Source organism: Convolutriloba macropyga, chromosome 14, assembly GCF_964194025.1.
Source record: "Convolutriloba macropyga chromosome 14, txConMacr16.3, whole genome shotgun sequence".
Lineage (NCBI taxonomy): Eukaryota > Metazoa > Xenacoelomorpha > Acoela > Convolutidae > Convolutriloba > Convolutriloba macropyga.
In genome coordinates, this window is record NC_134481.1 from 25,552,549 (window position 1) to 25,568,022 (window position 15,474).

Sequence of the window (15,474 nt, forward strand, 5' to 3'; positions counted from 1 at the left end):
GGTCACGCCGAAACAGGAAATGGAGCGAAAAAGCGAGTGGTTTTGGGGCGTGATTTTTTTGCTCTAATTTTAAAGTAGAGTGAGAAAACGGTGTTTGAACAAGAATTCGGTTTCTCGGTAGTGGTTTTTGTTCACATGCGGCAATTTCACTCTGATTTTTACTGTTTTTTTGCTTTTTTGGATCGGATTTTTTTCTAAATGGTTCTCCCAATCCATTCATAGTTCATTCTAGGCTTAGTTTTTTGTTAGAATCCAATTTACTTTTCTCGCTAGTGATTTTTTGTTCTCGCTAGCGGCATTTTGATTTTGTTTTTTTGTTTTTTTTATGTGATTTTTAGAAATGGTTTTCCAATTCACTCATAGTCCGTTCTATGTCTAGTTTGTTGTATAGTCAATGAAAATTCTTTGAGTTGTACTGCAGGACTTGTCATGCTATGTTTTTTTTTGTTTCGTCGTCTGATGATCTTTTTCGTTTAACATTTGTTCACACAGCAAAGCTGAAAAGGTAATTTTCTGAATGACTTCTCCCTCTCACTAACGGCGTTTGCGAGCGTGACGTCATTTCTCACTCTCTTTAGTAAAAGTTTTTTGCGTGATTAGATTTTGATCACAAATGACTGATCTAGTTCGTTGTATAGTCAACGAAAATTTGAATTGTACGTCAGGACTTGTCCTGCTATGTTTTTACAATTCAAAGAATTTGAATTGTATTGGGGCGCTGTCTTTTTTTAAAGATCTGTTCACACATTTTCATGATTTTTGAAGTCAAATTGGAGTAGTGATTTTGGTCACGCCGAAACAGGAAATGGAGCGAAAAAGGGAGTGGTTTTGGGGCGTGAATTTTTTTGCTCTAATTTTAAAGTAGAGTGAGAAAACGGTGTTTGAACAAGAATTCGGTTTCTCGGTAGTTGTTTTTGTTCACATGCTGCAATTTCCCTCTGATTTTCACTGTTTTTTCGCTTTTTTGGATCGGATTTTTTTCTAAATGGTTCTCCCAATCCATTCATAGTTCATTCTAGGCTTAGTTTTTTGTTAGAATCAAATTTACTTTTCTCGCTAGTGATTTTTTGTTCTCGCTAGCGGCATTTTGATTTTGTTTTTTTTTGTTTTTTTTAATGTGATTTTTAGAAATGGTTTTCCAATTCACTCATAGTCCATTCTATGTCTAGTTTGTTGTATAGTCAATGAAAATTCTTTGAGTTGTACTGCAGGACTTGTCATGCTATGTTTTTTGTTTCGTCGTCTGATGATCTTTTTCGTTTAACATTTGTTCACACAGCAAAGCTGAAAAGGTAATTTTCTGAATGACTTCTCCCTCTCACTAACGGCGTTTGCGAGCGTGACGTCATTTCTCACTCTCTTTAGTAAAAGTTTTTTGCATGATTAGATTTTGATCACAAATGACTGATCTAGTTCTTTGTATAGTCAATGAAGATTTGAATTGTACGTCAGGACTTGTCCTGCTATGTTTTTACAATTCAAAGAATTTGAATTGTATTGGGGCGCTGTCTTTTTTTTAAGATCTGTTCACACATTTTCATGATTTTTCAAGTCAAATTGGAGTAGTGATTTTGGTCACGCCGAAACAGGAAATGGAGCGAAAAAGCGAGTGGTTTTGGGGCGTGATTTTTTTTGCTCTAATTTTAAAGTAGAGTGAGAAAACGGTGTTTGAACAAGAATTCGGTTTCTCGGTAGTGGTTTTTGTTCACATGCGGCAATTTCACTCTGATTTTTACTGTTTTTTTGCTTTTTTGGATCGGATTTTTTTCTAAATGGTTCTCCCAATCCATTCATAGTTCATTCTAGGCTTAGTTTTTTGTTAGAATCCAATTTACTTTTCTCGCTAGTGATTTTTTGTTCTCGCTAGCGGCATTTTGATTTTGTTTTTTTGTTTTTTTTGTGATTTTTAGAAATGGTTTTCCAATTCACTCATAGTCCGTTCTATGTCTAGTTTGTTGTATAGTCAATGAAAATTCTTTGAGTTGTACTGCAGGACTTGTCATGCTATGTTTTTTTTGTTTCGTCGTCTGATGATCTTTTTCGTTTAACATTTGTTCACACAGCAAAGCTGAAAAGGTAATTTTCTGAATGACTTCTCCCTCTCACTAACGGCGTTTGCGAGCGTGACGTCATTTCTCACTCTCTTTAGTAAAAGTTTTTTGCGTGATTAGATTTTGATCACAAATGACTGATCTAGTTCGTTGTATAGTCAATGAAAATTTGAATTGTACGTCAGGACTTGTCCTGCTATGTTTTTACAATTCAAAGAATTTGAATTGTATTGGGGCGCTGTCTTTTTTTAATGATGTGTTCACACATTTTCATGATTTTTGAAGTCAAATTGGAGTAGTGATTTTGGTCACGCCGAAACAGGAAATGGAGCGAAAAAGGGAGTGGTTTTGGGGCGTGAATTTTTTTGCTCTAATTTTAAAGTAGAGTGAGAAAACGGTGTTTGAACAAGAATTCGGTTTCTCGGTAGTGGTTTTTGTTCACATGCTGCAATTTCCCTCTGATTTTCACTGTTTTTTCGCTTTTTTGGATCGGATTTTTTTCTAAATGGTTCTCCCAATCCATTCATAGTTCATTCTAGGCTTAGTTTTTTGTTAGAATCAAATTTACTTTTCTCGCTAGTGATTTTTTGTTCTCGCTAGCGGCATTTTGATTTTGTTTTTTTGTTTTTTTTATGTGATTTTTAGAAATGGTTTTCCAATTCACTCATAGTCCGTTCTATGTCTAGTTTGTTGTATAGTCAATGAAAATTCTTTGAGTTGTACTGCAGGACTTGTCATGCTATGTTTTTTGTTTCGTCGTCTGATGATCTTTTTCGTTTAACATTTGTTCACACAGCAAAGCTGAAAAGGTAAATTTCTGAATGACTTCTCCCTCTCACTAACGTCGTTTGCGAGCGTGACGTCATTTCTCACTCTCTTTAGTAAAAGTTTTTTGCGTGATTAGATTTTGATCACAAATGACTGATCTAGTTCTTTGTATAGTCAATGAAGATTTGAATTGTACGTCAGGACTTGTCCTGCTATGTTTTTACAATTCAAAGAATTTGAATTGTATTGGGGCGCTGTCTTTTTTTTAAGATCTGTTCACACATTTTCATGATTTTTCAAGTCAAATTGGAGTAGTGATTTTGGTCACGCCGAAACAGGAAATGGAGCGAAAAAGCGAGTGGTTTTGGGGCGTGAATTTTTTTTGCTCTAATTTCAAAGCAGAGTGAGAAAACGGTGTTTGAACATAAATTCGCCTTCTCTAGTGGTTTTTTGTTCACATGCGGCAATTTCACTTTGCTTTTTACTGTTTATTCAGTTTTTGGATTGGATTTTTTCTAAGTGGTTTTCCCAATCCATTCATAGTTCATTCTGGGCTTAGTTTTTTGTTAGAATCAAATTTACTTTTCTTGCTAGTGATTTTTTGTTCTCGCTAGCGGCATTTTGATTTTGTTTTTGTTTTTTTTTGTGATTTTTAGAAATGGTTTTCCAATTCACTCATAGTCCGTTCTATGTCTAGTTTGTTGTATAGTCAATGAAAATTCTTTGAGTTGTACTGCAGGACTTGTCATGCTATGTTTTTTTTGTTTCGTCGTCTGATGATCTTTTTCGTTTAACATTTGTTCACACAGCAAAGCTGAAAATGTAATTTTCTGAATGACTTCTCCCTCTCACTAACGGCGTTTGCGAGCGTGACGTCATTTCTCACTCTCTTTAGTAAAAGTTTTTTGCGTGATTAGATTTTGATCACAAATGACTGATCTAGTTCGTTGTATAGTCAATGAAAATTTGAATTGTACGTCAGGACTTGTCCTGCTATGTTTTTACAATTCAAAGAATTTGAATTGTATTGGGGCGCTGTCTTTTTTTTAAGATCTGTTCACACGTTTTCATGATTTTTGAAGTCAAATTGGAGTAGTGATTTTGGTCACGCCGAAACAGGAAATGGAGCGAAAAAGCGAGTGGTTTTGGGGCGTGAATTTTTTGCTCTAATTTTAAAGTAGAGTGAGAAAACGGTGTTTGAACAAGAATTCGGTTTCTCGGTAGTGGTTTTTGTTCACATGCGGCAATTTCACTCTGATTTTTACTGTTTTTTTCGATTTTTTGGATCGGATTTTTTTCTAAATGGTTCTCCCAATCCTTTCAGAGCTCATTCTAGACCTTGTTTTTTTGTTTGAATTAAATTTTTGGATCGGATTTTTTTCTAAATGGTTCTCCCAATCCATTCATAGTTCATTCTAGGCTTAGTTTTTTGTTAGAATCCAATTTACTTTTCTCGCTAGTGATTTTTTGTTCTCGCTAGCGGCATTTTGATTTTGTTTTTTTGTTTTTTTTATGTGATTTTTAGAAATGGTTTTCCAATTCACTCATAGTCCATTCTATGTCTAGTTTGTTGTATAGTCAATGAAAATTCTTTGAGTTGTACTGCAGGACTTGTCATGCTATGTTTTTTTTGTTTCGTCGTCTGATGATCTTTTTCGTTTAACATTTGTTCACACAGCAAAGCTGAAAAGGTAATTTTCTGAATGACTTCTCCCTCTCACTAACGGCGTTTGCGAGCGTGACGTCATTTCTCACTCTCTTTAGTAAAAGTTTTTTGCGTGATTAGATTTTGATCACAAATGACTGATCTAGTTCGTTGTATAGTCAATGAAAATTTGAATTGTACGTCAGGACTTGTCCTGCTATGTTTTTACAATTCAAAGAATTTGAATTGTATTGGGGCGCTGTCTTTTTTTAAAGATCTGTTCACACATTTTCATGATTTTTGAAGTCAAATTGGAGTAGTGATTTTGGTCACGCCGAAACAGGAAATGGAGCGAAAAAGGGAGTGGTTTTGGGGCGTGAATTTTTTTGCTCTAATTTTAAAGTAGAGTGAGAAAACGGTGTTTGAACAAGAATTCGGTTTCTCGGTAGTTGTTTTTGTTCACATGCTGCAATTTCCCTCTGATTTTCACTGTTTTTTCGCTTTTTTGGATCGGATTTTTTTTCTAAGTGGTTCTCCCAATCCATTCATAGTTCATTCTAGGCTTAGTTTTTTGTTAGAATCAAATTTACTTTTCTCGCTAGTGATTTTTTGTTCTCGCTAGCGGCATTTTGATTTTGTTTTTTTGTTTTTTTTTTATGTGATTTTTAGAAATGGTTTTCCAATTCACTCATAGTCCATTCTATGTCTAGTTTGTTGTATAGTCAATGAAAATTCTTTGAGTTGTACTGCAGGACTTCTCATGCTATGTTTTTTGTTTCGTCGTCTGATGATCTTTTTCGTTTAACATTTGTTCACACAGCAAAGCTGAAAAGGTAATTTTCTGAATGACTTCTCCCTCTCACTAACGGCGTTTGCGAGCGTGACGTCATTTCTCACTCTCTTTAGTAAAAGTTTTTTGCGTGATTAGATTTTGATCACAAATGACTGATCTAGTTCTTTGTATAGTCAATGAAGATTTGAATTGTACGTCAGGACTTGTCCTGCTATGTTTTTACAATTCAAAGAATTTGAATTGTATTGGGGCGCTGTCTTTTTTTTAAGATCTGTTCACACATTTTCATGATTTTTCAAGTCAAATTGGAGTAGTGATTTTGGTCACGCCGAAACAGGAAATGGAGCGAAAAAGCGAGTGGTTTTGGGGCGTGATTTTTTTTGCTCTAATTTTAAAGTAGAGTGAGAAAACGGTGTTTGAACAAGAATTCGGTTTCTCGGTAGTGGTTTTTGTTCACATGCGGCAATTTCACTCTGATTTTTACTGTTTTTTTGCTTTTTTGGATCGGATTTTTTTCTAAATGGTTCTCCCAATCCATTCATAGTTCATTCTAGGCTTAGTTTTTTGTTAGAATCCAATTTACTTTTCTCGCTAGTGATTTTTTGTTCTCGCTAGCGGCATTTTGATTTTGTTTTTTTGTTTTTTTTATGTGATTTTTAGAAATGGTTTTCCAATTCACTCATAGTCCGTTCTATGTCTAGTTTGTTGTATAGTCAATGAAAATTCTTTGAGTTGTACTGCAGGACTTGTCATGCTATGTTTTTTTTGTTTCGTCGTCTGATGATCTTTTTCGTTTAACATTTGTTCACACAGCAAAGCTGAAAAGGTAATTTTCTGAATGACTTCTCCCTCTCACTAACGGCGTTTGCGAGCGTGACGTCATTTCTCACTCTCTTTAGTAAAAGTTTTTTGCGTGATTAGATTTTGATCACAAATGACTGATCTAGTTCGTTGTATAGTCAATGAAAATTTGAATTGTACGTCAGGACTTGTCCTGCTATGTTTTTACAATTCAAAGAATTTGAATTGTATTGGGGCGCTGTCTTTTTTTAATGATGTGTTCACACATTTTCATGATTTTTGAAGTCAAATTGGAGTAGTGATTTTGGTCACGCCGAAACAGGAAATGGAGCGAAAAAGGGAGTGGTTTTGGGGCGTGAATTTTTTTGCTCTAATTTTAAAGTAGAGTGAGAAAACGGTGTTTGAACAAGAATTCGGTTTCTCGGTAGTGGTTTTTGTTCACATGCTGCAATTTCCCTCTGATTTTCACTGTTTTTTCGCTTTTTTGGATCGGATTTTTTTCTAAATGGTTCTCCCAATCCATTCATAGTTCATTCTAGGCTTAGTTTTTTGTTAGAATCAAATTTACTTTTCTCGCTAGTGATTTTTTGTTCTCGCTAGCGGCATTTTGATTTTGTTTTTTTGTTTTTTTTATGTGATTTTTAGAAATGGTTTTCCAATTCACTCATAGTCCGTTCTATGTCTAGTTTGTTGTATAGTCAATGAAAATTCTTTGAGTTGTACTGCAGGACTTGTCATGCTATGTTTTTTGTTTCGTCGTCTGATGATCTTTTTCGTTTAACATTTGTTCACACAGCAAAGCTGAAAAGGTAATTTTCTGAATGACTTCTCCCTCTCACTAACGGCGTTTGCGAGCGTGACGTCATTTCTCACTCTCTTTAGTAAAAGTTTTTTGCGTGATTAGATTTTGATCACAAATGACTGATCTAGTTCTTTGTATAGTCAAGGAAGATTTGAATTGTACGTCAGGACTTGTCCTGCTATGTTTTTACAATTCAAAGAATTTGAATTGTATTGGGGCGCTGTCTTTTTTTTAAGATCTGTTCACACATTTTCATGATTTTTCAAGTCAAATTGGAGTAGTGATTTTGGTCACGCCGAAACAGGAAATGGAGCGAAAAAGCGAGTGGTTTTGGGGCGTGAATTTTTTTTGCTCTAATTTCAAAGCAGAGTGAGAAAACGGTGTTTGAACATAAATTCGCCTTCTCTAGTGGTTTTTTGTTCACATGCGGCAATTTCACTTTGCTTTTTACTGTTTATTCAGTTTTTGGATTGGATTTTTTCTAAGTGGTTTTCCCAATCCATTCATAGTTCATTCTGGGCTTAGTTTTTTGTTAGAATCAAATTTACTTTTCTTGCTAGTGATTTTTTGTTCTCGCTAGCGGCATTTTGATTTTGTTTTTGTTTTTTTTGTGATTTTTAGAAATGGTTTTCCAATTCACTCATAGTCCGTTCTATGTCTAGTTTGTTGTATAGTCAATGAAAATTCTTTGAGTTGTACTGCAGGACTTGTCATGCTATGTTTTTTTTGTTTCGTCGTCTGATGATCTTTTTCGTTTAACATTTGTTCACACAGCAAAGCTGAAAATGTAATTTTCTGAATGACTTCTCCCTCTCACTAACGGCGTTTGCGAGCGTGACGTCATTTCTCACTCTCTTTAGTAAAAGTTTTTTGCGTGATTAGATTTTGATCACAAATGACTGATCTAGTTCGTTGTATAGTCAATGAAAATTTGAATTGTACGTCAGGACTTGTCCTGCTATGTTTTTACAATTCAAAGAATTTGAATTGTATTGGGGCGCTGTCTTTTTTTTAAGATCTGTTCACACGTTTTCATGATTTTTGAAGTCAAATTGGAGTAGTGATTTTGGTCACGCCGAAACAGGAAATGGAGCGAAAAAGCGAGTGGTTTTGGGGCGTGAATTTTTTTTGCTCTAATTTCAAAGCAGAGTGAGAAAACGGTGTTTGAACATAAATTCGCCTTCTCTAGTGGTTTTTTGTTCACATGCGGCAATTTCACTTTGCTTTTTACTGTTTATTCAGTTTTTGGATTGGATTTTTTCTAAGTGGTTTTCCCAATCCATTCATAGTTCATTCTGGGCTTAGTTTTTTGTTAGAATCAAATTTACTTTTCTTGCTAGTGATTTTTTGTTCTCGCTAGCGGCATTTTGATTTTGTTTTTGTTTTTTTTGTGATTTTTAGAAATGGTTTTCCAATTCACTCATAGTCCGTTCTATGTCTAGTTTGTTGTATAGTCAATGAAAATTCTTTGAGTTGTACTGCAGGACTTGTCATGCTATGTTTTTTTTGTTTCGTCGTCTGATGATCTTTTTCGTTTAACATTTGTTCACACAGCAAAGCTGAAAATGTAATTTTCTGAATGACTTCTCCCTCTCACTAACGGCGTTTGCGAGCGTGACGTCATTTCTCACTCTCTTTAGTAAAAGTTTTTTGCGTGATTAGATTTTGATCACAAATGACTGATCTAGTTCGTTGTATAGTCAATGAAAATTTGAATTGTACGTCAGGACTTGTCCTGCTATGTTTTTACAATTCAAAGAATTTGAATTGTATTGGGGCGCTGTCTTTTTTTTAAGATCTGTTCACACGTTTTCATGATTTTTGAAGTCAAATTGGAGTAGTGATTTTGGTCACGCCGAAACAGTAAATGGAGCGAAAAAGCGAGTGGTTTTGGGGCGTGAATTTTTTTTGCTCTAATTTCAAAGCAGAGTGAGAAAACGGTGTTTGAACATAAATTCGCCTTCTCTAGTGGTTTTTTGTTCACATGCGGCAATTTCACTTTGCTTTTTACTGTTTATTCAGTTTTTGGATTGGATTTTTTCTAAGTGGTTTTCCCAATCCATTCATAGTTCATTCTGGGCTTAGTTTTTTGTTAGAATCAAATTTACTTTTCTTGCTAGTGATTTTTTGTTCTCGCTAGCGGCATTTTGATTTTGTTTTTGTTTTTTTTTTTGTGATTTTTAGAAATGGTTTTCCAATTCACTCATAGTCCGTTCTATGTCTAGTTTGTTGTATAGTCAATGAAAATTCTTTGAGTTGTACTGCAGGACTTGTCATGCTATGTTTTTTTTGTTTCGTCGTCTGATGATCTTTTTCGTTTAACATTTGTTCACACAGCAAAGCTGAAAATGTAATTTTCTGAATGACTTCTCCCTCTCACTAACGGCGTTTGCGAGCGTGACGTCATTTCTCACTCTCTTTAGTAAAAGTTTTTTGCGTGATTAGATTTTGATCACAAATGACTGATCTAGTTCGTTGTATAGTCAATGAAAATTTGAATTGTACGTCAGGACTTGTCCTGCTATGTTTTTACAATTCAAAGAATTTGAATTGTATTGGGGCGCTGTCTTTTTTTTAAGATCTGTTCACACATTTTCATGATTTTTCAAGTCAAATTGGAGTAGTGATTTTGGTCACGCCGAAACAGGAAATGGAGCGAAAAAGCGAGTGGTTTTGGGGCGTGAATTTTTTTTTGCTCTAATTTCAAAGCAGAGTGAGAAAACGGTGTTTGAACATAAATTCGCCTTCTCTAGTGGTTTTTTGTTCACATGCGGCAATTTCACTTTGCTTTTTACTGTTTATTCAGTTTTTGGATTGGATTTTTTCTAAGTGGTTTTCCCAATCCATTCATAGTTCATTCTGGGCTTAGTTTTTTGTTAGAATCAAATTTACTTTTCTTGCTAGTGATTTTTTGTTCTCGCTAGCGGCATTTTGATTTTGTTTTTGTTTTTTTTTGTGATTTTTAGAAATGGTTTTCCAATTCACTCATAGTCCGTTCTATGTCTAGTTTGTTGTATAGTCAATGAAAATTCTTTGAGTTGTACTGCAGGACTTGTCATGCTATGTTTTTTTTGTTTCGTCGTCTGATGATCTTTTTCGTTTAACATTTGTTCACACAGCAAAGCTGAAAATGTAATTTTCTGAATGACTTCTCCCTCTCACTAACGGCGTTTGCGAGCGTGACGTCATTTCTCACTCTCTTTAGTAAAAGTTTTTTGCGTGATTAGATTTTGATCACAAATGACTGATCTAGTTCGTTGTATAGTCAATGAAAATTTGAATTGTACGTCAGGACTTGTCCTGCTATGTTTTTACAATTCAAAGAATTTGAATTGTATTGGGGCGCTGTCTTTTTTTTAAGATCTGTTCACACGTTTTCATGATTTTTGAAGTCAAATTGGAGTAGTGATTTTGGTCACGCCGAAACAGGAAATGGAGCGAAAAAGCGAGTGGTTTTGGGGCGTGAATTTTTTGCTCTAATTTTAAAGTAGAGTGAGAAAACGGTGTTTGAACATGAATTCGGTTTCTCGGTAGTGGTTTTTGTTCACATGCGGCAATTTCACTCTGATTTTTACTGTTTTTTTCGATTTTTTGGATCGGATTTTTTTCTAAATGGTTCTCCCAATCCTTTCAGAGCTCATTCTAGACCTTGTTTTTTTGTTTGAATTAAATTTTTGGATCGGATTTTTTTCTAAATGGTTCTCCCAATCCTTTCAGAGCTCATTCTAGACCTTGTTTTTTTGTTTGAATTAAATTCCCGCTAGTTGTTTTTTTGTTCACATGCGGCATTTTTACATTGATTTTCTGTTTTTTTTTCTTATTTTTTTGTTGTGATTTTTTTTAAAATGGTTTTCTCAATTCACTCATAGTCCATTCTAGGTCTATCTTTTCTGTTTAGTCAATGAAATTTCTTTGAATTGTACGTCAGGACTTGTCCTGCTATGTTTTTTTATTTCGTCGTCAATATTTTTTTTACGACCATATGGCGTCACAACCACTTCAAATCTGCTTTTTGTTCATTCGTTCATGCAATTTCAACTGAATTGCGTGCGTGACGTCATTTTTCACTCTTATTGGAGCAATGTTTTTTTGTTCATTTGAATGATTAAGTTTTTGGTCACATGTGACTCACCTCACTCTCAAGAATGATTTCCTCGCTTTGTAGTTGACTTTCTTTATTTTAATTCAAAGAGGTAAGGTCAAGTGAATGCGTGTCACTCTAATTAAAGGTTATTTGAGTTCAGCTAATAGAGGCAGCAATAACTTATACAGATTCTTAATCAAAAGGTAACATCTCATCCTTCAATGAAAAGAGTAATTTTTTGGTCTGTCTTTTTTTTTAATACTGCAGATCTACGAAGCTATTGCGGCTTTTTTCTGTCAATCTGCCAGCTATGTTTGGTTTTATTCGTCTAATCTTGCTTTCATTTCGTTGTCAACTTTTTTCGAACAGTTATTGAGGCTCTGGGGAACCTTAAATTGACAATTATGTTCACTCCCCGCTTTAGTAAGTGTTCTGCTCGACATTAAGTTTTTTTATTATTTGAAACAGATTCTTTGTGAATGTAGATTATTTAACTGTCTAATTTACCTGCGCTTTCTTTAATTTGATTACATGAGTGTAAAGAAGCACGCAATAATTATTTGACAACAATTTTCTGAAAAAAACTTGCTCTTTACTGATTATTTCACCTAAGCTTTGGAGATCTCAAAATTAAGTAAGACAAATGAAAAAAATGTCGCTTATTTTTCAAATGATTTTTTTATGCTTGACTTAATTTTTAGTGATCTCATTTGCTCTCATTCCGAAACAAAGTTGTTGCTAAAATATAAGCGATTGAGTGTCAAAGCCGTCGCTATTGAATAGTGCTCTGTCCTTCGAGAGCAATTCATCCGACGTTAGTCGGTTTATGTTTACAGTTTTTGCTTCCTACTCTGCTATCGATTTTATTTTTTGAAGTGAAGGCTTCAATTCCTTTGTGGTTTTTTGTGCTATTAGATTATATATAACTTCAGCTATTAGATATAACTTCTATTAGATATAACTTCAGCAGGCCCAAATTTGGATGTCTTACATATGGCAAACTTTAAAACCAAAAGCTGCAAAAACTTTAAAACCAAAAGCTGTTTGATCAAAAAATTTTTCTGAGGGGAGGGGGACATGTACTCAGAAAGGTCAAACATTTTTCACGATCCATTTAAATTCAGAGTTGTAAGTGCGTGTGGTCAGTTGTGACAGCAAGAAAATAATTTTTCTGCAAGTTGGAATTATACGTCGTTATTCTCTACGTGCCATCGTGCAAAACAGATATTTTTAAACTGTTTTCCTGTCTCACTTTCACTGTTGCCCACGCCAACACTGTTGCCCATAGTTACGGTATCTAACTTCTACGACAGTTAACAACGATTTAATTAAACCAGAATGAAGGAATGCCTAAGTGATGATTAATTTTCAGAAAATTTCTCGAAATGCTTATTGCTGATTAAGAAGACAAAAATTCTTTGAAGTTGGTCTCAAGTAACTGCAAAATAATTTCCAGCAACAAAATTTTAGACTAATTGAAGAATTTTGTAAAGAATTATCTGCTCAAAATTGTGGACAATGATTAGGTTGTTATCCGTGAATGCGGCTGATGTTTGTTATCCATGCATCCTCACTGCTGCTCACGGTTAATATGTCGGTTTTTCACCGTGAGAAATACGGACGTAAAGTGAGAAAATGTGACGAGATATTGTCACTGCTGTCCACAAAACTTCAAATTTAAAAAAATGTTCAATTTGCACCGTAATATGGAGGTCCTTACTGTAGTTGAGAATTCGACCGCCATTGAGTGGGTAAGGAATGCTGAAAAGTGAATTAACAACCAGTAGTCCAAGTACAACCACAATGGCTCCTTTCCTCTTGGCGTGTGCTCTGTAGAAGTATGGAAAGAGTACGGCTGTGAACCTATCCAGACACAAAATAATGTAGAAGAACCACTTGCACAGGCTGATCATTGAGACACAGTAGCCGTAGAAACGACACAAGTAGTTGTGTTGGTCGAATAGAGTCCGTCCTGAAGACATGAATTATTGCAATCCTACGCTCAAGCAATTTTGTTGCGTACCTAATTTGTATGTCGTTAAAACAACTGCTCGCGCATAACTGTCCATACGAATTGACCGTTGAGTCAATTGTCATTCATTTTTATCCATTAGTTTTTAATATAACAGAATTAAATCTGAAAAAGGAGACTCGCACGCTTGCTCAAGATTGCATTTGATTTGAAGCTGCCTCGGATGTTTAGGTTTGTTTTAATTGTTGAGTACAATCAGTGGACTGACCAATTGAAAAAAAAAATGGCTCAAATTTTTCAATTTGTGTGATGATAATGATTTGGAGAATCTTGTGATACAATAGTACTTGTCTGTTTCACCTTTGTGATAGTTATCAGGGACTGCTATGACAAATTGTTGACCTAGCAAATAGGTTGTGGTTTCACTGAAATGTTGCTCTTGTTCCGGGCCCTCCTATTTAATTTCGTGCTGGGCAATTTATTTATACCAGCCTGGGCGATTCTGGGAGATCATTATCTTTCCCGTATATCAAAACAGAACAAAAGTGACATTTCTGAAAAGCTGAGAAACTGAAGTGATTTGCATTTTGCTGCTCATTTTAATTTTTTCTTGTCTCTTGCGTAAATGTGGCTGGAACTTATTTACCTATCTCGCATTTCCACATTTCAAAAACGCTTTGGAACTTGAAATTTACAAAAAGTAATAAGATATCTTTGATTATAGTATTGAAGTCGTGAAATCGATTAAAAAAGTGCTCTGATAATATAAACCGGACTCAGTAATTCAATGCCAAGCTAAAGCAGAATCAAAATGTTTCTTGTTTTAACTCGGCCCATAGTCAAACGTTTTCTTGTTTCAAAGAAACCAAACGTACAAAAACTCCTGAAACACGAATATTTTTAAAAGAGAATTACGAGTTTCCTTCGAGGCATAACCCCAGAATGTGTCATTTATGCAAAATTTTTGCTGGACCATTTTCTTCGATTTCACTTCTTCTGATTTTTTCGCTTGACTTCTCTATTTTTCAGTAATCTAAATTGCTCTTATTCAGAAATCAAGTTTGTTGCTAAAACAAAAACGATTTTAATATCTAATATAAAGAGGGCTTGAGTACTGAGCTGGTAATGCTTGAGTCTAAGGTGCTGGATTTAGGGGTAGCGAAATTCTCCCTGGTGAGAATTTTTTTGCTACCGTAAAAATTTATCTAGGCTACAGCGCCCTCTGAATTAAATAGCCTCTTCTGCCGTTAGGTTTCTGTTTTATTTTCTGTTTTATTCTGAACTTATTTACCTATCTCGCATTTGCACATTTCAAAAACGCTTTGGAACTTGAAATTTACGAAAGTAGTAAGATATCTTTGATTATATTATTGAAGTCGTGAAACCGATTAAAAAAGTGCTCTGATAATATTAACCGGATTTAGTAATTCAATGCCAAGCTAAAGCAGAATCAAAATGTTTCTTGTTTTAACTCGGCCCATAGTCAAACGTTTTCATGTTTCAAAGAAACCAAACGTACAAAAACTCCTAAAACACGAATATTTTTAAAAGAAAATTACGAGTTTCCTTCGAGGCATAACCCCAGAGTGTGTCTTTTATGCAAAATTTTTGCTGGATCATTTTCTTCGATTTCACTTCTTCTGACTTCTTCGCTTGACTTCTCTATTTTTCAGTAACCTAAATTGCTCTTATTCAGAAATCAAGTCTGTTGCTAAAACAAAAACGATTTTAATATCTGATATAACGAGGGCCTTAGTACTGAGTTGGTAATGCTTGAGTTTATTATGCTGGATTTAGGGGTAGCGAAATTCTCCTTGGTCAGAATTTTTTTGCTACCGTAAAATATTATCTAGGCTACAGCGCCCTCTGAATTAAATAGCCTCTTCTGCCGTTCGATTTCTGTTTCATTTTTTTCTGATTAATCCATGTTTTAGTCATTAGTGTGCATTAGTGTCACGATGTGTTGGCTTTGGCAGATTTTAAAAAATCTCTACTGAAAAATCATTTCTACTGAAATCAAATCGCTACTGAAAAAATAATTTCAAAAATTTTCAGGCATTTGAGTTTCTCTGATCTATGGGAACAAAACTTCTTTTGTTACCTGCATGCGCAAAAGGCAAAGGAAATGAAATGAGTTGAGACTATCATTCTCACATTCAGAAGGCGTGAAAAATAATGATCATTGGTCGATCTGTTTAATAGCCCAACAGCGATAGCTGGGTCTATTATTGGCCTTCTTTTGGTTTTTCTTTTATAACCGCACCGCGATAGCTGGGGCTGTTATTACAATTCAAAGAATTTGAAATTTGAATTGTATTGGGGCGCTGTTTTTTTAAGATCTGTTCACACATTTTCATGACTTTTGAAGGCAAATTGGAGTAGTGGTTTTGGTCAAGCAGAAACAGGAAATGGAGCGAAAAAGCAAGTGATTTCGCGGCGTGAAGTTTTGTCGCTCTAATTTCAAAGTAGAGTGAGAAAACGGTTTTTGAACAAAAATTCGCTTTCTCGCTAGTGGTTTTTTGTTGACATGCGGCAATTTCTCTTTGGTGTTACTGTTT

The 15,474-nt window shown here is 34.8% G+C and overlaps 2 protein-coding genes across 4 annotated transcripts in view; one reads left to right on the forward strand and one right to left on the reverse strand.

The window, feature by feature from the left end:
* The window catches only part of LOC142353733 (uncharacterized), a 79,070-nt gene that overhangs the window by 17,373 nt on the left and 46,223 nt on the right, over positions 1 to 15,474 (forward strand). The gene's annotated exons all lie outside the window — the stretch shown is intronic.
* The window catches only part of LOC142352805 (uncharacterized), a 29,740-nt gene that overhangs the window by 11,838 nt on the left and 2,428 nt on the right, over positions 1 to 15,474 (reverse strand). For all 3 annotated transcript variants that reach the window (XM_075404940.1, XM_075404939.1, XM_075404938.1), the window contains exon 2: positions 12,665 to 12,916. In XM_075404940.1, the coding sequence (XP_075261055.1) occupies positions 12,665 to 12,916 (252 nt within the window). The remainder of the gene's footprint in view (positions 1 to 12,664; positions 12,917 to 15,474) is intronic.